The sequence below is a fragment of the Piliocolobus tephrosceles genome, unplaced genomic scaffold (assembly GCF_002776525.5).
Source record: "Piliocolobus tephrosceles isolate RC106 unplaced genomic scaffold, ASM277652v3 unscaffolded_555, whole genome shotgun sequence".
Taxonomy (NCBI): Eukaryota; Metazoa; Chordata; class Mammalia; order Primates; family Cercopithecidae; genus Piliocolobus; species Piliocolobus tephrosceles.
The window spans coordinates 1-24,554 of NW_022332663.1; the positions used below are offsets into that span (position 1 = coordinate 1).

At 37.9% G+C, this 24,554-nt stretch overlaps 1 protein-coding gene across 1 annotated transcript; it reads right to left on the minus strand.

Annotated features, from left to right (window-relative positions):
* Positions 1-4: 4 nt before the first annotated feature.
* Positions 5-23,317, minus strand: LOC113220154 (X-linked retinitis pigmentosa GTPase regulator-like; the record flags this gene model as incomplete). Its single annotated transcript, XM_026448886.1, is given in 17 exon segments — positions 5-208; positions 210-482; positions 485-753; positions 1,364-1,505; positions 1,507-1,545; positions 4,485-4,550; positions 4,967-5,058; positions 10,499-10,664; positions 12,220-12,429; positions 12,518-12,534; positions 12,815-12,910; positions 13,783-13,942; positions 17,957-18,159; positions 20,255-20,317; positions 22,107-22,199; positions 22,645-22,770; positions 23,137-23,317. Coding segments are annotated over 17 exon segments (2,400 nt in total), but the record flags the coding sequence as incomplete, so codon positions are not given.
* Positions 23,318-24,554: the final 1,237 nt, after the last annotated feature.

Here is a 24,554-nt window from a genome sequence, read left to right on the forward strand (position 1 = left end):
CTTCCTCTTCCCCCTCCCCTTCCTCCTCTTCCCCCTCTCCTTTCCCCTCCTCTACTTCCCCTCCCTCCTCTTTTTCCTCCCCTTCCCCCTCTCCTTGGTCTCCTTCCTCCTCTCCTTTCTCCTCCTTCCCCACTCTTTCCTCCTTTTCCCTCTCTCCTTCTTCCACCTCTCCTTCCTCCTTTTCACCTTCTCCCTCCACTTCTTCCCCCTTCTCCTTCCTCTTTCCCTTCTCCCTCCTTCTCCTCCTCTTTCTCTTCTTCCTCTTCTCTGTCTTCCTCCTCCTCTTCTCCTTCTCCGGGCTCCTCCTCCCCTTCTCCCTCCTCCATCTCTTGGCTTCTTTCTTTCTGATGGCCTTGCTCCCTCTCCTTGTGCTCCTGCTCTTTCCCATCCCTCTTCTCCCCTTCCTCCTCCTCCGCTAGGTCCTTCTCTCCCTCTCCCGGCCTCGCCATTTCTCCTCCACCCTTGTCTTTCTCCCCCTTCTCCCCCTCTCCTCACCTTGCCAGTGTTCTGCTCCTGAACTACCCTCCTCACAGGTTCCATCCCCTCTACCTTCAGGCCCATCCTCTGCTTCTCCCGCTGACTTTGCCTTGCCTTCACTCACCTCTGCTTTGTCTGTAAGGTCATCTGATAGGATCTCTGTTTCCTCCTGTCTTCCTCCATGCACCTTCACATTTTCCTCATTTGCTTCTACCTTCTGCTCCTCTATTCCATTTTCTTTTGAATCCTCTGCTCCTTCCTTCTCCTCTGGGATCTCTGACAAGCGATCACATTTAAAATCATACTTTGCCATGAATTTGGATATTATGGGTTTAGTCTCTTTTTCATTTCCTTGTTCAATCAATTTCCTGCCATACCATATGTTTTGGTCAGTTTCCACTTCATCATCCTCTTTCTCTCCACTACTAAATTATATTGCCTCCGGCTGCTGGAATCCATCAGCTATACCCTGCTGACTCTCACTTGCACCTTCCATGTAACATCTGGCTTTTCTACTGATTCTCTTTCACTATCAAAGATCACATCTTGCTTGCAACATTCCCTTTTCTTAACAAAATCTTTATTTTCTTCACTCTCAGTATTCATACCTCTATCTGGTAAGTTGCCAAAGAAAGAACTCATATTTTTTGTGTTCTTTTCCCTTTTTCTTAAATCCTTCATACCTGCTATTTCTGCCAGTTTAGTTTCCTTCTCACTATTTCTTCTGCTTTTGATTCCTTCTGACTATGTCCTCCATCACTTTCCTTTTCTATTTCCTTGGCATCAAGTTGATCAACACCATTATTATTTACAGGTCTAAATGCGTCTTTTTGTAAACTCTCTCCATCAGTGTCAGCCTGAGGTCCCAACTGGCCTGAGTCATTACCTATTTCCTCATCTGAAAATGCTTCGATAGGCGTAGCTGGTTGCGTCATGAAAATCCCTTGTGACACATGTTGCTCACATGCTTTCCCTTCTTTCATTTCTGACATTTTTTCATATTCACCACTATCATCGTTTTCAGTTAAGAGCTGTATGCTGCATCAGTTCCCCAATTGTTTGTTGTTTCTGTAAATTTTTTGAAGTAATTATCATAGTCATACTACTATTAGTTTACAAGGACACCTTATCTACTTAAAATACTGCCAAGATTTTACATTTTTATGTCTAGGAGAATAAAAATAGCAAATTGTACCAGATAGTTTGCTGAAGTTTTGTTTTCTTTAAGGATAATTTGTGCCACTCTCTAGTCTGTGATACATCTAATTTTGATTTAGTAACATGTATCTGTGTTTAATTTTCAACTCGTACTACCTGCCTTAATTTTGCCATTAATCACAATACCATCAATATTTATTCTCTGCCTCTTTTCTCAATCCGAATCAATCCTTACATAAAACTTTGAGATTAATTTTGCAAGATGATATTAAAAAATGTACACTTCTTGGCCTGGCACAGTGGCTCACACCTGTAATCTCAGCACTTTAAGAGGCCAAAGCGGGTGGATCACCTGAGGTCAGGAGTTTCTTGAGACAATTTCATTCTGTCACCTAGGCTGGAGCTCAGTGGCATGATCTCAGCTCACTGCAGCCTCTGCCTCCTGGGTTCCAGCGATTTTCCCACCTCAGCCTCCTGAGTAGCTGGGACTATGGGTGCGTGCCACCATACCCAGTTAATTTTTGTATTTTTAGTAGAGAGATGAGGTTTCACCATGATGGCCAGGCTGGTCTCGAACTCCTGACCTCAAGTGATCTGCCCATCTTGGCCACCCAACATGCTGGGATTACAGGCATGAGCCACCATGCCAGGCCTAATTTTCAAATTTTCATTTGTCTTTTGAGTCCACAAAATTCACAAAATAAATAAAAATGTAAAATTTGAAAAACAATGAATAGTCCACTCCTAGAACTGAGGAAACTGCACATGAAATGTTTTTTATCTATAAACTAAATAATAACAAATATATTTTTCTTTTCTAAACAAAACCTTCATATGCACTTTCAAATTTTTGACCTTCTTCCTTGTACTGATTATATTCTTTAATTATAATAATTTCTATAAATGAAAGAACACTAAGATGAAAGATATTAAGTGTAAAATGTAAGATTTGTATAAAAACTATGAAATCAAACACTGACATTTGAATAATGCATTAACAATATAAAATTAATTTCCTGCTGGATAAAATAAGGCAAAACCAAATTGCTGATCTAAATTCTACAAACAAGCTAAAGGATGCAAATATCTAATGAATTTGGGTCTCTGGATAGTAAAAACTCACTAATTCAAATTTTATAAACTGTGATGATTAGGCCTAGGAAGAGGTTCCTATTGTGCCAAAGAGATTATTAAAACACGACAAGTTAAAAATTAACAAGTTAATACACAGAAATAGTATAATAAATCTTTTATCATTTACTAAAGTAGGCCTGGTAGGGCCTAAACTTAAAAGGACTATAGAAAGTATAAAATATATGTCAGCTTAAAAGCAATTGCTTTCCGTTTCTGGTTGTTCTTGGCCTTGCTCTTTAAAAAGTCATGATTCTTTTAGGGCCAGGCGCAGTGGCTCAAGCCTGTAATCCCAGCACTTTGGGAGGCCGAGACGGGCGGATCACGAGGTCAGGAGATCGAGACCATCCTGGCTAACACGGTGAAACCCCTTCTCTACTAAAAAATACAAAAAACTAGCTGGGCGTGGTGGCGGGCGCCTGTAGTCCCAGCTACTCGGGAGGCTGAGGCAGGAGAATGGCCTAAACCTGGGAGGCGGAGCTTACAGTGAGCTGAGATCCGGCCACTGCACTCCAGCCTGGGCGATAGAGCAAGACTCCGTCTCAAAAAAAAAAAAAAAAAAAAAGTCATGATTCTTTTAAGAGCCCTAAGAGAGGAAGGCCTGGTTGCCAGAACTGATTTCTAAAGGCACATGCCTTTCTTTCCCTAGCACAATAAAGCAGCCCAGAAGAGGGAGAGCCTGGAGTCTAAGGGAAGAGGAAGGAAAGAAACAAGAAAGGTGTCGGCTTGGAAGTATAGTCAGTCAAAAATCAGTCAATATTCATTGAGCAGCTACAACTGTGTTCGAACAGCTCTCCCATATTCAAAGGAATGCTGTTATTCACCATGCCTTTCAGTATTATAGATAGAACGAATGAGGACTAGCTCTAAATTTTCACAATTTAGCATGATTCTCCTGCACTTCAGTGACTTCAATTTTAAGAGTTTTAAACTTGAAAACATGTCAAAGACACTACAAATAGAAATTAAATATTTTTTTGTAGTCTTCTTCCCTCAATTTACATTTCTCCAATTTATTTTCCTAATCCTCAAATCCCTCATTCATCACACTAGTCCTTAAAGCCAGGAAGAGCAAGGGATTTCAGGGCAGGCCTTTATCTCTCTATGGTTGTGAAAATCACAGCCTATTCCCTTCTTTTGCTATTTGTTATTCATTAAAAGTCTCTCTTTCCTACCCATGAATAGTCTCTAATTTCCAAATGTTTAATCTTATTTTTATGCTGTCAATTTCTTGATAAATTAAAGCCCAACCAAATGTTGGGAAAGGTTATCAAAGATTTTCACTAAAATCACAAAATTGTAAAGCTAAAGAAGATATTAATATCATTCAGTAAAGTCAGCATAGTAATTCATTCAAAGTCATACTCAACCAAAGTCAGAGAGCCACTCTATCAATAAATGGTAGTCTTTTCCTACACATAAGAACCGCAATCATAACCTATGGCTTGACAGAAGGAAAAGTATGACTAGTATAACTTAAGTTAGTGATCCCAAAGAGCAAATTTCAGCAATAAAATGCTTCCACACTTGTTTCTTTACAGAAAATACATAACATCAGAACAAGGCAAAATGGAGGTTATCTACATTGTATCCCTCTGTCTTTTAAATTCTAAAGTAAGCAAATGCTTACGTTTCTTGTGTTCTTTCCAAAAACCATCCAAAAAATTAACTTAAACTGCTCTTACCAACAATAATGAAAATAAATCTCCATATTATACCTTTTGTTTCTGAACTGGTGATAATTTTAATGACTTTTCATTGGAATTCAGGCTCATAATGTGTGTCTGAAATAAATAAAAAATATATATTATAAAAAGAATACAGTATATACACTATGTATTTGTACTATATAGTACAAATTTTATATATATATATTTTATATATATGTGTACTATACATAGTACAAATTTTATATACACGTGTTACACACACACACATATATATATATAAAATGAAGGGAAAACAGTTCCGATAGTAATAGAATCTACTCTCAATTGCCATACTAATAATGTGAGGATCCATCCAAATTTTATTATATGTGAATTATACCTCAATATAGTTGGTTAAAAATAACAAACAAAATAAGAAATAAGAAAGTGGTTTTCATGCATATAAGAGTATAGGAAGTATACACACATTCACATACACAATGAACTAAAATTCAAACTCATATTTAGATAAACAGATAGGAAATCATTACCATATTCAAGATATCAGTAGTTTCTCCAAGGCTTTCTACGGTTGAAGAATTATCTATCTCTGCTTCTTTGGTCATTTCATCTAGAAAATAATCTGAATGATTAAATGGGAAAAAGGAAATCCAGATTTCAACAGAAAAGTGAAAGGCAACTGGAGAGAAAACAGAAATTATTCTATAATATAAAGTGTAGGTATAATTTTACTAAAAGTCCTTTAGCCTCATGTCAGGGAAACTGAATTCATTCACAGTGACACAGGTTTTAAAATCTTTGTGAAAGTTTAAAAATGTTGACACCAATTAGATTACAATTGTTTCATTCATATGAACAGGCAAACACTATTCCTTTGGGATAAATAACTACCCAGGTATCGAGCACTGTAATAGCTAGTCCTAAGAAGAGCCCCAACGACCTACATCCTCCTGGTGTTCATTCTCTTGTGTAGTTCCCTTGCACATTATACCAGGTTGGTCTGTATGTGCACAGCCAGTAAAATAAAGCAGACGTACCTGTGATAGCATTATAGCTTCTGTTTTGGTTATACACATGTATGCACTCTTGTGCTCGCTCTCTTGCTCTCTCTCTCTCCCCCTCCGCCCCGGCTACACACTTGTACTCTCTCTCTTTCTCTCTAATCACTTGCTCTCTAGGAGTACATGTTGTGAGCATCTCAAGGAAGTGAGGCCTCCTGCCAATGGCCATGTGAATGAGCTTGGAAGTGAATCTTCCAGTCTCAGTCAAGCCTTCAGATAACTGCAACCCCATCTGACAGTGTGACTGCAACCCTATGAAAGAACCTGGGCCAGAACCACCCAGCTAAGTTCCTGCTAGACTCCTGACTCTCAGAATCTGTGTGAAATAATAAATGCTTTTTGTTTTAACCTGCTAAGTTTTAGAGTCATTTTTAAAATGTAGCAAAAGATAACTAGTATAAACACCTAGAACCTTTCACAGAAAACTGCAAGGTTATTACATCATAAAGTAGATAATTAAAAGTCATAGGCTCTACTTGACTTTACATGTTTCTCAATTTCTCACTATGCCTTCATTGATCACTGATACATTTGGAAGCAGCTCCTTAATGAAGTCTTCACTAAAAAATGACAGTCCACACTGATCCCTCCCCTTTAAATCCACTGAATTGAACGAGCAAATAATCATTTGGTATTTATTCCATGTGCGGTAATATGCAGAATAGCAACCTAAGTCATTGCTAATTCTTTTTTATTTTTTATCATCTATATTTAAGGTATAAAACAGATGTTTTGATATACATATAGTAATAAGTTCATTAAGTATTAGCAATTACAATTTTGTTGTTTGTTGTTAAAAAATTGTAACTGCCATGAAGTTACATAATCTATGAGAAATTACATCCGTATGTTGGGAAGCAGGAAAAGTTTCACTATGGAGGTACATAGAAGGGTAAGTAGAATTCTGAGAGGCAGAGATGGAGGTGTAAGGGGAAGACAATGAAGCCCATTCCTAATAAAGCAGCAGAACAGTAGTCTGAGCAAATGAGCAGAGGAAAGAAGCTTGTCTTGAAGGCTTACCAAGTGCCAGAAATATATGCTTTTATATATGTTACACTGACCCTATGACAACAAGGAAGGTTAAGTATTATATCCTCATTTTGTAAAGGAAGAAATTAAGTTTCAGTGACTTTTGGTGTCCAGTGTCAATCTTAAGTCTGTCTGACTCCACAGCCCTTGTTCTTTCCACTAAGTTAGACTGAAGAGATCAGTCTGATCAAAATTAAGAATCAGCAAATTTTTCTCTAAAAGGCCATACAGTAAACATCTTAGGATTCCTGGGCCATATAGTCTCTGTCCTAACTAACCTATGACATTGTAGCAGAAAGCAGCCACAGACAATACATAAAGGAATGGGTATGGCTGGGTTCCAATAAAACTTCATTTGTAAAAACAAGTGGACAGCTAGATTTGGCCCAAGAGCTATTGTTTGTAGACTATCATAATACATTACTACCATAAAACTACCTATTACCAAATGAAGATTGTAAGGAAAAGACTATTGAGAGATAAAGCTAGAATTGGGAATTATATGGGTAAATTAACACTTATTTTCATAAATATTAGGAATTCACTGAAGACACTGGAGTACGTGTAAACTGAATTGCACCTGAAGAAGATCAATGTGGAAAGTGTTATGCGGGATAGATTGGAGAGGGCAGAGAATATAGGTTTGGAAAATACATAGCAGATTATTTAAACTGATGGCCTTGCCTCAGATTTGACTGAGAAAACAGAAGTCATCATATCTGATCCACTTGATCTTCTCACCAACAAACATACACAACTACCTCTATTTGTACCCAAGTTCTCATTTGCCTGTTAAAATGTAGGATGTGTTTTTCCTGTTACCAAAGACCACTCTCTATGCCGGCACCTCCTGTTTTGCAAGAGCTTTACAACTTTGGTTATACTTTCTCTCCTCTGTGCTATCTCCCTCTCCAGGACTACTGGCTCATTCATTACCATACAAATGTGCTCCAATATTTTCTATTGAACCCACATCCCCCTCTAGCTGCCAGACCATTTCTCTGCTCCACTTCATCGGCAAATACACAAAGGAATTATCTGCTCATCTTATCTCCTCTTCAATTCCTCATTCCCCATTCATAACTGACTCATAACACTGTGGCTTCTTCCCTGATTTTCCCCTAGAACTGCTCTTGTCGAGGTCACCAGTAAACTCCATTATACCAAATCCACTGGATACTTCTTTGAGCTATCTTCCCTTGATCTTTGAGCAGTACTTTGCATTCACGACACTACACTGTCCTAATTTCCCACCTCCTGCCTTACTGGCTGACAAAGCTGAGGAAGGCTTCTTTGCCGGCTCTTCCTTCTCTACCTCCCAAATGTTAGATGTTCTTAGGGCTACATTCTGGGCCCTCTTCTCTTCTGACTCGACTCTCTAGCAGGTGATTTCACCAACATCCATGGATTTTATTATTATTTTAAATAGAGAGGGGGGTCTTGCTGTGTTGCCCAGGCTGGTCTCAAACTCCTAACTTCAAGCAATCCCCCTACCTCAGCCTCTCAAAATACTGGGATTATAGGCATAAGTTACCATGCCCAATGCTGATGGCTTCCAAATTTATATTTCTAGTTCAGGGCTCTCTTCTAAACTTTAGGCTTGTGTTTCAACAATCAGCTTGATATTTCTACTTGGATGCCTCACAGATATCCAAAGCTTGGTTCTTAATTTTATTCCTCAAATGTGTCAAGCTTCCTCTTGCTTAGGAATCATCCTTGATTCCTCACTTTAATTCACACCTATGTGTGGTGCATTAATAAGTTTAGCAAGTCCGGTTGATTTTTATGTCTATAATGTATTTCACATCGTCCCTCTTCTCTTTTCTTTTTCTTTTCTCCATCTACGCTGAAAACACCTTGGTCCATACACTATCATCTCTTGCAAAGGGCTCACAAGTACTCTTCCTATTTCTAGTCTGGCCTCTGCATAATCTATATGGAGGTAGAAGTGATCATAATCATCTTAAAGTGGAAATAGGATTGGAACACATTAGTCTACTGCTTAAAATCTTTTAATGACTTTCTATTGCACTTAAGAAAAACATTCATATCAAGTAGGTCCTCATGGCCTATAAAACCATAAATAATTTTTCACTGTCTCTTTCTCCAATACCGCTTTGTCTTACCCTTACCCTCACTTTCTAGCCCTACTGGTTGTCTTTTTCTTCTTAACTGCCTCCAAACCTTTGCCTATATTATTTTCTTTGCCTGAAATACATCTATTCTCCTTGTGTAGCCATCCCTTTCTTATCTTTTAGCTTAAATGACACCTCCTTAGTAAGACGTATCCTGATATACTTTTCCTCCATTATAAAGACTGAAGTCTGTGAATGATTTAGAAAATGTCACAGTATATGTTAGACACAATTTTCAAAATAAGTTTTATTAAGAAGAGAGTGTTAGCAGTCACAAGAAGACAAGAAGAGATGGCATTTCCTTTTGATCTAGCTACAAAATCATGCATATTTTCACATTCAAATCTCTGGGACTGAGAAACAATTTTCTCTAAACCATAAATGTCTTTTTTCCTTGTACACACTACATACTGCTAGTCAGAATCTACTACTTTTTCCATGTCCAGGGCTGAAGAGTACCATTAGACACCGATTCTTATTTCAAAAGAAAACATATAAAAGTTGTGGGTCAGGTGCAATAAATCAGCTCATTACCAAGGTCCTAGTTAGATATAATATCCCATTCCCACAGCCCACAGTTCTTACCTGAGTTCCCAATCCTATATGACCTCAACCCTTTGCCTAGCTTCCGAATCTCAAAGATACACAAATTATCTGTTCCTAGACCCTGATTCTTAGTCCCTGATGACAGGTTTATCTTCTTCATTTCAAATCTACTGCTTACTTTCTGATCTCCTAGTCCTGGTTTCTTGTCTTATCCCTATCAAATAGAGAAATATGTTGGCTATTACAAATAAAACTGCTATGAATCCTCAAAAAAAAAATATGTTTTGAAACTTACAGTAATTTTCAGAAAAGGAATGTCTCCTTCAAAAATTATTTGCCATTTACTTTAAAAAATATATGTGTCATTGGAAAAATAATTTTAAAATACATGAGAATCCCTAAATTTAATTAAGAGAGAATATTCCCTCTTTAGACATCCTGCAGTAACATACAGACACTCCTAAGATACACAAATATCTGTAAAGAAAATTACTTAGAATAGGTATAGAATAGTGAAAGAGCTGGGATTACAACTTAAAACACGAAATCTGTATCTAACAGGTAGTGAGGTAAAGGTATTAACATTAATCATAACAATATTTACTGAGGTGTTTCTAGAGGTGCTGGGCTCAATGCTAATTATTTTATATGCCTGAACTCACTGAATCCTCTCAATCACTCTCTGAAGTCAGTATTATTAAATCAATTTCAAAGACAAGGAAACTGAGGCTTAGAGAGGTTACGTAACTTTCCCAAAGTCAGTCACACAGCTAGTAAATGTCAAAACTGGCATTTGACCCCAGATCAATTTAACTCCATATTCCATGCTCTTAACCATTATGTTATACTGCTTAAATACAGAATTTCACATAGATCCAGAAGACCTGCATTCAAATTCTGACCACTTCATTTATAAGCTGAGTGACCTTGAGCAAGTCACTTGATCTCTTCAAGTCTTGCTTTTCTCATTCTGAAATGAGGACGGTAACTCCCTCCTAAATTCATCGAGTGGTTTCAGGGTTTAAAGGGGATACAGTTAAGGAAGGTAGTATGACTGTTACCCACTGCTCTATAAAGATATGCTGCTGTGGTTACATGGCAGTCTTGGGGCACTGATGATGTGTTCTATTTGTAAGGATATTCCTGGATTTGAGTTCAAATGAAGGATGTTAGGCTCTAACCAGGGAGAGAACAATTTATACAACTGGAGAAAACATCTTAAGATAAACATAAAAACAACAGGAGTAAAAGGCACACTTACCCTGAGAGCAGACAGAGTAGCAAATGTTACCTGGTTCCTCTGGGTACATGAGGTCCTGTTCAGATAAGACGCTCTCTAGGTTACTCTCAGAACAACGTGGAAAGACCAAATTGGGGGGAAAACAAGCAGAAAGGCCAAGAGTCCTTTCTATTGGAGGTAGTGTTCTCATCATTGAAATAGAATCTGGAGACCTCTCCTTTAAAATAAGCAGGTTAAACAAACTATTAAATGATGTTATATATTTAATATTGATATAAACCTTCCTAAAAGTTACAAAAATATTTAAGAGAAAGAGTTCAAAGTATGCCAACACTCCACAGCATTTACTTCTTAATAATTCCCAAAGGCTCAAAAACATTTTGCTCTGTTGTCTCTGTATCTTAGTTGTTCTAAATTTCAATTTGGAAGCTTTATTTTTCACATAACGGGGGAAAAGTATGTGTGCATTTTCTCCACACTCCCTAAGAAACAAAAAATTACTTAGAAGATGTAAATTAACAACAACTACAAAACACTGATGGGGTATTTCTCAACTTTTCCATATATGCTTTTTCAAACAAAACACCAGATTTAACCTTTTTACTTCAAAATAAATATGTTGGCTATTACAAATAAAACTGCTAGGAACCTTCAAAAAAACATGTTTTGAAACTTATAGTAATTTTCAAAAAAGGAATGCCACCTTCAAAAATTATTTACCATTTACTTTAAAAAACATATATGCCATTGGGGCCGGGCTTGATGGCTCACACCTGTAATCCCAGCATGCTAGGAGGCCAAGGCTGGTGGATCATTTGAAATCAGGAGTTCGAGACCAGCCTTGCCAGCATGGTGAAACCCCGTCTCTCCTAAAAATACAAAAAAATTAGCCGGGCATGGTGGCGCGCGCCTGTAGTCCCAGCTACTCAGGTGGCTGAGGCAGGAGAATTGCTTGAACCCAGGAGGTGGAGGTTTCAGTGAGCCAAGATTGTGCGACTGCACCCCAGCCTGGGCAACAGAGTGAGACTATATCTCAAAAAAAAAAAAAAAAAAAAACCAAAAAAACAAAAAACAAAACACACGCACACACACACACACACACACACACACACATATATGTCATTGGAACAACAATTTTAAAACACAGAAGAAAAATCTCTAAATTTAATTAAGAGGGAATATTTCCTCTCTCTAATTGAAGTCCTTATTCCTTTATTTTCCCATTTCATTGTTTATAGTATACAATCTTCCACTGCTCATGAGGCTTAACTGAAAGACAAAAGAATGTAGCATTATATAAGATAAGTTCTACAGAGTTCTGAACAAGGTAACATTGTACCTATAGTCAACGATACTGTATTGCACACTTAAAAATCTGTTAAGTGGGTATATTTGTTGTATTTTTACTACCATAATAAAAAAAAGCATGTAACAAGGTGAAAGTCAAGCCACATGCAGTTGAAAAAATAATTCAGCATTCAATGTGAGGTGATAAAATAGGACTATAAAGGATGCTTTTATAGCACCATTGTCTATATGCAAAGGTTTTCTATAATTTAAATTTTCTAATTTGTGTCTTTAAAAAAAGCATTAAGCTTTTCTGAATTTTTCTGAATTAACTCTAGAAGTTTGTAAACACTCAACTCTAATAATTTTATTTAGCAAATTTATCTGAGAAGACCCTTTGACCTAAAAAGAAGACAGATTTTTTTCTTCTAGTTTTCTTTGCAGTGATAGATAATACTATTATACAGAATAGGCCACCATTGTACCCTCTCTCTTCGCCGCATATGTGCTGATAGAGTTCTCTGCAGTACATTTCCTGAGGTTAAACTGCCATATGGCAGAAAAGTCGCCACAGATAAGCAAGTATCACTTATTTCATCGAATTCAATTTCTTTTGCCACACTACGATGAGCAGCAGCAAAAACTACCATGTGACATCCACCACAAGCAACCCGCAGCATAAATCCACAGAAACACTAATCAACATTGGCTTCAAACACAAACAAGTTTTTAACAGTTATCAGCTGTAAGACATTTACTTAGTGGTAGGCTTCCCAGACAGACTGACTTGGTGAATCTGTCTATACGTTATGTGTGTGCACATATATTTAGTTAAGGGATACACATATATATAACTATAATTTAATTAAAAAAATTATTCCATAGACCAGAAATATGTATTAAGTATAGAAATAAAGCGTGAGAATCTTTTTGGGTTGTTTTTTTTTGGAGACAAGGTCTAGCTGAGACCACACCTGGCTAATTTTAGTAAAGTTGGGGTTTCATCATGTTGCTCAGGCTGGTCTCAAACTCCTGGGCTGAGTTTGGTCTCAAACTCCTGGGCTGAAGAGATCTGCTCGCCTTGGCCTCCCAAGATGCTATAGAGTTGTTGATGTGTATCCCAAGATGCTAGGATTACAGGTGTCAGCCATTGCACCAGGCCCCAAAAGTGAGAATCTGTTAAGGGATACACATCCCAAAATGACAGTAAGGACAGGCCCCAAAAGTGAGAATCTTTTTTTTCTTTTTTTCTATAGTGTGTATTCTTTTTTTCTTTGAGACGGAGTCTTGCTCTGTCGCCCAGGCTGAAGTGCAGTGGCGCGATACACACACTATACACACTATAGTTAACTATCCAACAACTATAAGGATAGTTAAGGGATACACATCAACAACTATATAGTATAGTTGTATCCCAACAACTATATAGTTGTCCTTAACTATAGTGTGTATGTGCAGTGGCGCGATCTCGGCTCACTGCAAGCTCTGCCTCCCGGGTTCACGCCATTCTCCTGTCTCAGCCTCCTGAGTAGCTGGGACTACAGGCGCCCGCCACCTCGCCCGGCTAGTTTTTTGTATTTTTTAGTAGAGACGGGGTTTCACCGTGTTAGCCAGGATGGTCTCTGACCTCGTGATCCACCCGTCTTGGCCTCCCAAAGTGCTGGGATTACAGACGTGAGCCACCGCGCCCGGCCAAAAGTGAGAATCTTAATGGAAAGAGATGCAAAGCCACCTGACACGAGGTATCTAAGAGTCAAACTCATAGAGGCTAAGAACAGAATGGTGGTTGCCAGGAGTTGAGGGGAGGCAGGAAAGACGAGTTGCCATACAGTGGGCATGAAGTTTCAGTTACTCAAGACAAGTTTCAGATACCTGCTGTACAATGGTTGTGCCTACATATAAAAATACTGTATTATACACTTAAAAATCTATTAAGAAGGTAGTTCTTATAGCAAGTATTCTTACCACAATAAAAAAAAATGAACATTAAAAAAGCTTCATTAGTCTCTACAGAAAGCAGGGAACAGAACAGTGGACTCCATACATACCTGTGAGAACCACAGTATGCTCTCCGCCACAAGCTACTTGGATCACCTTCTCAGGAATTTCAGACACCAGCTGGGGTGTTCTGTGATTGCTCAGGAGCTGATTAGGAAGACCTAACTTCCCATTCTCAGGTTCTCCAAACATATATAGTTCACCATCTGGCTATTGAAGGAAAAGTACAGTGATTAATGATGACATACATATGAACAAAAAACTGATCTTACCTTCAAAAAATGTTTTGACAAGGACAACTTAATACATTTGACCTTTCTTGAGATATTTTTACTGTATGATAAGGAAATAAAGCTAGATTTTCTTTTCCCCTTCATTATTTTAATCCAGTAATTTTCATGAAAAATTCATGACTACCATTACTAATAAACAACTAGAAATCATTTTAGTGCTTTCACAAAAGTGAAGAATAACTTGTGTCTTCTACTTACTTAAAGCTCCCATAAAAACATGAATTTTGTCTTGCTCCCTATGGTATCCCCAAAACCTAGCAGTGTCTAGAACAAGCACTTAATATTTGTGGAATAAATGAATGAATAATTGCTTTATATGAAACTGGTTTAGAAAACTCACTTATGTGTGTAGTAAATATGTTAAGTAAATCTTAAGATAGCAGATTTTACCCATTTAGATGGCATTTCCTCCAAAGACGCTTACCAAAGAGTTCCTGACACTTAATCACTGCCCTGTCCATACTAACACTATTAATTTGCTTCTTTATTACATTTATCACACTGTATTATGACTGTGAACTTTTTGAAAGCAAGAACTTTCTTATTCATTTCTATGCAATTAACTGAGTTCTATAAAGTAGAATTTAAAAACCTTGTGTAAGTATATAGTCCAATCTCAAGAATGACATAGAACACATCACCATTGGTATGAGCAAAGAGACAACAGAGCAGATCTGCTTGCTTATTCTCATGATTCATCCTTGCCCAACCCCTGAGAAGGTGGCCCCTGGAGTGTTCTTTATATGAATGATTAATGACTTTGTTATATATACCAGAGCAATGAACTATGCCAGATTAGGTTTCTCAGGGCTGCTTGCACAAACATTAACATTGATGATGTGCACCTGGCTTCATTATTGAAGGTCCTGAGTTTCAGCTGCTGTGGCCAGTTGCTAGCAGGTGGTGCCTATATGACCAGCCCCCTAAATCCCCTGGAAGCACCACAATGGGTTTCCCTGGGCAGAGACATTCCACACATGTCCCTGTAGTTCACTGCTAAGAAGAAAACATGCCCTGTGTGGTTTCCTAAGAGAAAGTACTAGGAAGTCCAAGCACGACTTCTCTGGACTCCACTGTAGATGCTTATGTTTTCCCCACTTTTTCTTTTTGCTTTGTATCCTCTGCTGTAATAAATCTTATTCATAAGTATAATCTGCTATTGAAGACTGTGAGTTCTTCTAGAAAATCACGGAACTTCGGGAAGGTGTGGGACAGCCAATGCACAAGATATGCACCACTTGTAACTTGCTCAAATACTGTAAACACAGCTATATTGATTTTCTGAATTGATCTGCACAGAAAATGAAGTTTTATGGACCACAGTTTTCTATTAAGTATTTAGCAAACACTGACACAAAAGTGGTGCCCAGTAAGTCAGCACCCTTCCATTCTCCCACGCTTGTTGCCTCCCATAGGAAACTGGTTCCTAAGTCCTGATGAGTCTCTCTCCATTTCTGTCTATAGATTCCTGATTCCCTTTACACCTTAACATGAATTTTCACCTGGATCAGGTTTTCCAAATGTCTTTCCTACCTCTAGTCTAACATATCCACACAACATCAGCTATATCTTCCAAAAACAAGGCTCTAATTATGACACTTCCAAATAAAAAAAAAATACATGTATCAAGTATAAACTGCAGACTGTTACAAGAGACCTTCCATATTAGGTCCCCGGACTACTAACCAGTCACATTTCTATCTACTCCCAAGCTGGTGACTCTCTTTTGAGTCACATCCTCCCTTGAGAATTTGATGACAGCTCTATAAAAAAAATTCACATCCCAGCAGGGTGTGATGGCTCACACCTGTAATTCCAGCACTTTGGGAGGCCGAGGCTGGCAGATGGCTTGAGTCTAGGAGTTTGAGACCAGCCTGGGCAACATGGTGAAACCCAGTCTCTACAAATAACACAAAAATTAGCTGGGTGTGGTGGCATGCATCTTTGTCCCAGCTACTCAGGGGAATGAGGTGGGAGGATCACTCGAGCCCAGAAGGTCTAGGCTACAGTGAGCCGTGATTATGCCACTGCACTCCAGCCTGGGCAACAGACCGAGACCTGGCTCAAAAAAAAAAAATAAAAAATAAAATAAAAATAAAAATAAAAAAAATGCACCTACCAAATTTAGCATATCATTTTAGGGGTTCACATTCCTTTAGGATCCATGATCCCTAACCTCTAAACAAACAACCTCTAAACAAACTCAACTATGCAATAATCTCCAAATACATGATTTACTTTTCTGTCTCTTTATCTCTGCACATGTTTTGTCTCTGCCTGGATTGTTCTTCCCTCCTCTCTGTCTCTCTCAGAGTTGCTTCCATCTTTCATGGTTAATCTCAAATACCACCCTTTCTCTGAAATACGTCCTGATGTCCTTAACAAGAAATAATATTTTTTCCTTCTTGATCTCACGTAAGACTCTGCTATCAAATGTCTTATGTTACCAATCATGGTCTGCTGTATATTGCAGTTATTGGTCTAGCACAGTAGTGAAAAGTATATGCTACAGAGTCAGACTGCCTTGTTTGCATCTGGATTCTGCAACTTACTCAATCATACTGAGCAAGTTGTTCAATCACTAGGCCTGTAACATGGGGATAAAAGTGCCTATGTGATAGCGTTGTTTCATAGGAATAACTGAATTAATGCATTCCAAGGCACTTAGAACACAATCAGTGCCTGGTCATTATTAGTTGCTACCACATCCTCCTCTTCCTCTTGTACATGGAGAGAAACTGCATGTCAGTAGAAGTTGTTCTGGCTTTTAGAGCTGGAAGACTGGACTTCAAATTCTGATTCTGCAACTCAATTGCAGCATCACCTTGGATAAAACTGTGCTCGAATCCTGCCTGCATATACGGAATCAGAGATACCACCACCTCTCTCTCAGAGTGGTTGGGAGATGAAATGAAATATATTTATACTTGAAAATGCTTTGTACATGGAAAACTATACATCCTATAGTTTGATTGTAAACTCCAGAAGGGCAGGTACTACCTTTTAATCAACTTGGTATTGTAAGAAATATCATTTAAAATGACTTTTACATAGTAAGTTGCTGAGGTTTCTCACAGTGTCAACTTTTTAAAGTAAAATGTTTTACCTATAAAGCAGGGTGTCCAATCTTTTGGCTTTCCTGGACCATACTGGAAGAATTGTCTTCGGCCACATATTAAATACACTAACACTAACGATAGCTGATGAGCTAAAAAAAGAAAAGGTCTGTGCATAAATCTCATGTTTTAAGAAGGGTTACGATTTGTATTGGGCCACATTCAAAGCCATCCTGGCTGCGGGTTGGACGAGCATCCTGGGCTTGCTATAAAGGGTAAGAAAAGATATTTCCTGTAGCTTATCAGTAGGACCTTCCTTAAAGGGGAAGGTGAGTGCTTTTAATCCATATAAAATGTTTTATTTAATTTCAAGGTCTTTTTCTTATTTATATATAAAAAATAACATTTACCATGAAGAACAAATAGATCATTTCATATCAATTATATCTACTTCACTTAGGTCTATTAATTTTTATAAAATCTGGATTCTTCAAACTATCTACCTGGCTCTGATAGCTACCTTCCCCAGGATTCTGATCTTAAACACACTGCCAAGTCTCTATTCTCCAGTCTCTGAAGATTGCTCCACAAATTCCTGCCCCCAGTTCCCATGACCCCAACTCATTTGCTTATATCCCCTGTTGTACTACACCTAAATCAGTGAATCATTGGTTGAAATGCTCAGACCCAACCATTAACATATCAGATGAAAAGACACAGAAATCAGGGATAATACCTGAAAACTCCACAGATTTTACCTATAACATCTAAAAATTGAATATTTTATATAATTCATAATATGAACTTGAATTGAGAACATGAATTTAAAATACGAACATGAGCATTTAAAATACGAACATGAGCATTCAGTTTACTGAGTTGGCATATACTGACCTACAGGAAAGGAAACAAGCCTCACCAGTTAGGGCAGCTGAAGTATTAGATCCAGCAGAGAGCTGTTTAATCTTACGCTCGGATGTAAAAAAGCTAATTACATGAAAAGTGTTTCTTTCTTCAGTGTCACCAAGCCCCAACTGTCCTTCATCATTTCCACCAGTTGCATATACGTTGCCTCCTTCTGCACATGGAAAAGAAAACATCAATAGACTATAGAGTGCCCCTTTTTATGAGACAGGTCAGTGTAGAGCAGCGATTTCCTCTATTCACAGTGAAGAAAGCTGAAAGCTATCATTATCCTATTATTTGAGAGACAACTTCATTTCATCGTCAAAATAAAGCAAAACAAGCAAGGTCACATATTTTTGTGAGATGTCAGAAATCAATCTAGAATGTAACTAGCAACTGAAATGAACAGAATGAATGGAACGTATTTCTTGCTAATATAGTACTTTATTAATTCAGAGTAAAAACAAGGAAAGTAACTTCCAAACTAGTTTAAAATGCAAATCTATTTTAAAAGAGATGTGTCCATTAATTTTAACTTCTGTGCCTGTTAAAGCTAAGATATAGTATAAATAAGTAAAACGAGGCAAATCCAAGAAGAATCTAATTAGAAACATGGTAATTCTATGTTGTATTCATTTTAACTTCCTAGCTAAATAAGAAGTCACTATAGCACTCTGTTTAGGAGGAAAGACTCCAGAGCCAGACTGCTTGGGTGCAAATTCTCGCTTACCACTTACCAAAGCTGTGGGACCTTGGGCAAGCCATAACCTCTGTATGCCTCATTTTCCTCATCTATAAAATGGGGATAATAATAGTACCTACTTCATAGAGTTGTTATAAAGATTGAATTGGTTGAGATTTGTAAAATTCTTAGAACAGCATTTGGCTCATTTAAAATATGTAAAAATGTTTGTTAATTACTCTGTTAATTAAATAAAAAGCACATCATGCATAGATTACAAATATTTCCAGTAAGTTGTAAATTAATGAAGATTTTTAACACATAATTAGTTATCTACATCATAAATATATACATGAAGTTAAAGCCTTGCTAAATTATAGGGTGAAATGAGGGCAGAATCAGCCTGAGTTAGTAAAAATTTTAAAATTATTGTTATTTTTATTTTTTGTTTTTAAGAAAACAGGAAACCTAATTGGGGAAAAAGACTAGCTTTCAAATGGAAAATACATACAAGGTCACATGAAATTGGAGTGCACAATTTAACACACATGGAGCAAACCTGAGTTGGTGAGATTGAAATAAGTCAAACAAATAAATGAACACAAAGTTGAACAGTCACAAAATGTTCCATGGAAGAAGTAACACTTAATGGGATCTCAAAAGATAATCTGAAAAGCCTAAGAGAAAGAGAAAAGACACTTCAGAAAGGGAAAGATATGGAGAGGTGGAGAGCAGCTGACGCAGTGGAAACATCCTGAAGACAGAATAAGTGGTTGGGGGCGCGGGGCACGGGGCAGGGGCTGGGGGAAGGTGGTAGGAAGAACTGCTCAGTGGTCAGGTCCTGGAGGTCTAATTGTTTTAGTATATGTGCTGCCGAAGCGAGCATGGAGGTCTAATTGTTATCGCAGCATTTGCTGAAGATACTATCCTTTCTCTATTGAATTTCCTTGGCATCTCTGCCAAAAGTCAAGTGGGCATATATATATATGGGTCTACTTGTAGACTCTATTCTGTTCCATTAATCTTTGTCTATCTTTTTGCCAATACCACACTGTCTTGATTACGGCAGCTTTACAGTGAGTCTTGAAATCAGGTAGGGCCAGTCCTCTAATTTTGTTATTTTTCAAAATTGTTTTGGCTGTTCTATATCAATTGTTTTCCATATGAATTTTAGAAGCACTTTGTTAATTTCTACAAACACACATACACACACAAAAGCTGGTATGGATTTTGATGGGAATTGTGCTCGCTCACATCAACAGCCTTCTGGGTGCCTTCCACTTAACCTTAGTAAGGAAGAGTTCTAGAAGAGCAAGAACAGGAATAACCAGCCCCTAAGGTGGACACACAGGTTAGGAGATGCTGTCCCATGATATAATCCAAGAAAAGAAGCTTTTTCTTCAGCCATTTGACATTTATGTGTATATTTGCAAAGGCAAACGTGTACTAGCCATTGACATTTTTAAAAACCCTAATTTTACTGTTGCCAAAGTATAATCTCTATTAATTTTACAAAACCACGGTACTGGAATGAGACCTCAGTTCTCAAAGTCAGGCAGGAAATCATACAGGTTGAGCACTATACCTGTTGACACCAGGGTGTGGTTCCTTCCACAGGCAGCTAATTTCACCTTTTCAGGTTTTAGAGCTAAAAATATTTAAAAATGGGACAATTATTTTACAGCAATGAAAATGAACAGTACTCCAGGACAAATGGTAACTAAGTGATAGAACCGAGATTTAATAGCAGGCTTGTCTGATTCCAAAGTCAATGTTCTTAACTAGCAAACCAGAGGTTTTCAGAACTGGTTGTGTACCATCATAACCAGTGGAGCTTGAATACAATATAGATAGCTTAGCCCCATCCTTAGGGAATCTGAGTCAGTGGGTCTAAAGTAGGGGCTAGGCATCTATATATGTATATTTTTAAACTCCATAGGTAGGCCAGGTGCAAGGGCTCACACCTATTATCCCAGCACTTTGGGAAGCTGAGACGGGTGGATGGTTTGAGCTCAGGAGTTCCAGACCGGCCTGAGCAACATGGTGAAACCCCATCTCTACAAAAAAATACAAAAATTAGCTGGGTGTGGTGGTGCATGCCTGTAGTTTCAGCTATTCAGAGAGGGGGTGCTGAGGTGGGAGGATGGCTAGAGCCCAGGAGGTTGAGGCTGCAGTAATCAGAGATCACGCCACTGCACTCCAGCTTGGGCGACAGAGCGAGACCCTGTCTCAAAAAAAAACAAAAACAAAAACAAAAACAACTTCACAGGTAGTTAATATGTGCTGAGACTCACTGCATTCTATTATGCTGCCTCCTCACCAATCTGATCCATTACCTAACCTGCCATCACCGTTATCAAGCTCACCTTCTATCACATTCAATGAAAAACTGAAAGACCAATATTGACAGGTATACACGTATGAATCAAAGTTGTTCATTCATTCATCTACATATTCAAAAAACATTTAAAGAACATCTCCTAAGTGCTTGGCATAGGGGCTGCAAAAAGATGACTAAGATAGAATTCCTGGTCTCAAGGATCCCATAGTCTAAACAATTCTGTTAGCTTCTCTATTAGATAAGATATTTGAGAGTAAGGGTCATGGTCACTGTGAATATCCCCAAGTGCTTAGACTGTGCTCAATAAATACTTTTTGAACACATGGAATACTTTAAAAGTTCCATAACAATTCCCATAAACAGCATGAATATGATAAGCTACACTGACATTTTGAGCTGAAATTAAAATCTAGCCAGGAAGATAAAAAACACTGCTCTTACTACATCTCAAGGAATCTCCATCATCCTTCCAAGTTTAGCTGATGTTCACAGGTTATACCCAAACAGAGATTTTGCATATAACATCCAGAAAGCTTTGTAAGGGTATTATATATCTAACATTTTCTGGAACACTCTTGATTTCAAATATTTTGTCCTGTTCTTCTTTTACACTGGTACTAATCAATCCCTAGTCTCGATGTTTTGTTTACTTCACCTAGTCACTATATAAAGCAGGATAAGTATGTTTTATAAAACCAGCAACTAAATAGAAACATAATGTCCACAACTCTATTAAATGAGAAAAGCTCAAAATTCTAACATATATTTGTTCTCTGTATGTACAATAACAGTATATGTAAGTAGTTTTACAAACAAGCAAAAAAAAAAAAAAAAGGAGGGGGGATGTTCAAATGCAATATTGTAAAATCATCACTTCCTTTGTGGTCCCTGGATTTAAAATCAATCTGATTTTTAGACCCTAACATATAAAAGCAGTTCTGAATATCACATAAAAGATAAGTTAAATGCTAATAATATTCAAGCAAATGTCAGAAAATAAACAACTAAAGGCTTTATTATTTATGACATTAAAGAACTACACAGTCAACATAAAAACACTTTATACAGTTTGTGAAAAGGTAAAAAGATCCCAAACCTTTGACACATGTTGGCTTGCTGATGGCTGACTTTGATCCTAATCCTAACTGACCCCAGTTGTTACTAACAAACACGTAAAGTTTATTATTTCCTGGTGGGAGGGAAAAAGAAATAATCAACTGAAGCATTTTTCACACAATGTAAGATGAGTCATCACAAAGCAATAAAAAGCTATACTTTTTAAATGTCTCTGCTTTTCTGTGCTGAAACAAGCTACCTTGTTCATCTATGTATAACCAGATTCTATTAGGTGGGAAAGAGTTTCTAAAATTATACAGCAACAGTTTTTTAATTATATTGAAATAGATTCATTTCAAGAAAGTTGTGTGTATAGAAAATCATGCTTAAATATACTAAGGAAACTTAAAATTTAAAAGACACTCCTGATGACTTATTTTGTGAAGAATTCTCTGGCAAAGTAAAAAACAACACTTTTGATATATTTTCAACATGTTTAAAACACAGCAGCGTATCTATAACATAATATTTAGAATTTTCTAAGTATTACTGTCCTCATTCAGGATTGTAATACTAACTGGTAACAACAGCAGTATGTTCATCTCCACATGAAAGATGTACAGGGACATCATTTTTAAACCAGAATTTACTGGGATTATTTTCAGCAAATTTACTTTTCCCAAATGTAAACACAGCACCCGAATCTGCAAATATCAGATGGTCTCTATTTTATAACTTTTACTATGTTTATAACTGTTATTAAAATACCTTTTCAGTAATTTATCCATACAAACCTCTTGTCTCATGACAGCTTTGCCCCCACTCTGGCAATGTTTAAGCCTTCCTTCTTCCACCTTAAATCAGTCTTTCTTATTCCTCAGACTCTATTATAGTTTTATCTCTGAAATCTACTAGATTGAACATGTATTACTCATATACTGGCACAAAGTAAGAAATATACTATCACAAGGAAGGCAGTCATCTATTACTAATAGTTCTGCTGTCACCAAGTAGATGTCTATTCCCTGGAATGAAATGGTACAATTTGTGCTAGTCTTGCTCTGGTTAACACCTCATGGTCTGGCCTCTGACTGAGAGCTTTTCTCCAAACACAGAAACAGGACAGTATTTAGCTTCCTCATTAACTTCATCAGGATATCTATGGGGAGAGTCTCTATCAGTCAATTTGGATTTTCTCTGGTCCAGTTTTTCCAAGGAACCTCCAGTGTTCTCATGGAAGGGAAACGACATTAGCCCAAATGGTGAACTCTTTTTATTTTTGTTGAAACAGAGTCTCACTCTGTCACCCAGGTTGAAGCACAGTGGCCCAATCACGGCTAACTGCCGCCTCAACCTCCTGGGCCCAAGCAATTCTCCCGCCTCAGCCTCCAGAGAAGCTAGGACTATAGGCGTGTGCCACCATGTCCAGCTAAATTTTGTAATTTTTGTACAGACGGGGTTTTAGCATGTTGCCCAGGCTGGTCTCAAACTCCTGGGCTTAGGCTCAGGTCTCAAACTCCTGGGCTCCTGCCTCGACCTCCCAAAGTGCTGGGATTACAGGCGTGAGCCACGACACCTGGCCAAAATGGTGAACTCTTAATTTCTTTGTTGGTAATCCCAGTGAATACCCATAAAACCAGAGACAGCACAGAGAGAAACAAATTACTCCACCACTATCTCTTTCATTTGAACCAAGGGAAAGCAGCTAGAAAAAAACAAAAAACAAAAAAACAAAAACAGGCTTTAAAGGCAACTAGGTATTCAAAGGTTGTTGTAAGGATTAAACGAGATGACATGAATAAAGAACTTAGCTCAGAGCCTAGCATCCTCAAAGTGTTAGCTCATAGCTGCCTCTGTAAACTCTTCCTCCACCATAAGAGTTGGAAATGATCACTGGCTTCTCTGAACTATGTGATTTGTAGAATTTATATGGCAAATAATTGTGCTACCTAGCAATCTCTCTAATTAAACTGTTATACAAATCAGCAAAATTACAAATGTCAGCAAGATTTGTGTAACAGTTTGATTAGAGAGCTTGGTAGGTAGCATAAAATGTAAGATGAGGTCCTCACAAAGCAATAAAAAGCTATACTTTAAAAATGTTGGCCAGGTGTGGTGGCTCACGCCTGTAATCCCAGCACTTTGGGAAGCCTAGGCGGGTGGATCATTCGAGGTCAGGAGTTTGAGACCAGCCTGGCCAACGTGGTGAAACCCCGTCTTGACTAAAAATGCAATAATTAGCCGGGTATGGTGGTGGGCGCCTGTAATCCTAGCTACTTGGGGGGCTGAGGCAGGACAATCGCATGAACCCCAGGGGCAGAGGTTGCAGTGAGCCAAGACAACGTCATTGCACTCCAGCCTGGGCGATAGAGTAAGACTCCGTCTCAAAAAAAAAAAAAAAGTCACTGCTTTTCTGTGTTGAAACACAGACAGAGTTCACCATTTGTTACCCCAAATGTTGTTTTTTTCCAACTATTTTCTAAGGTTA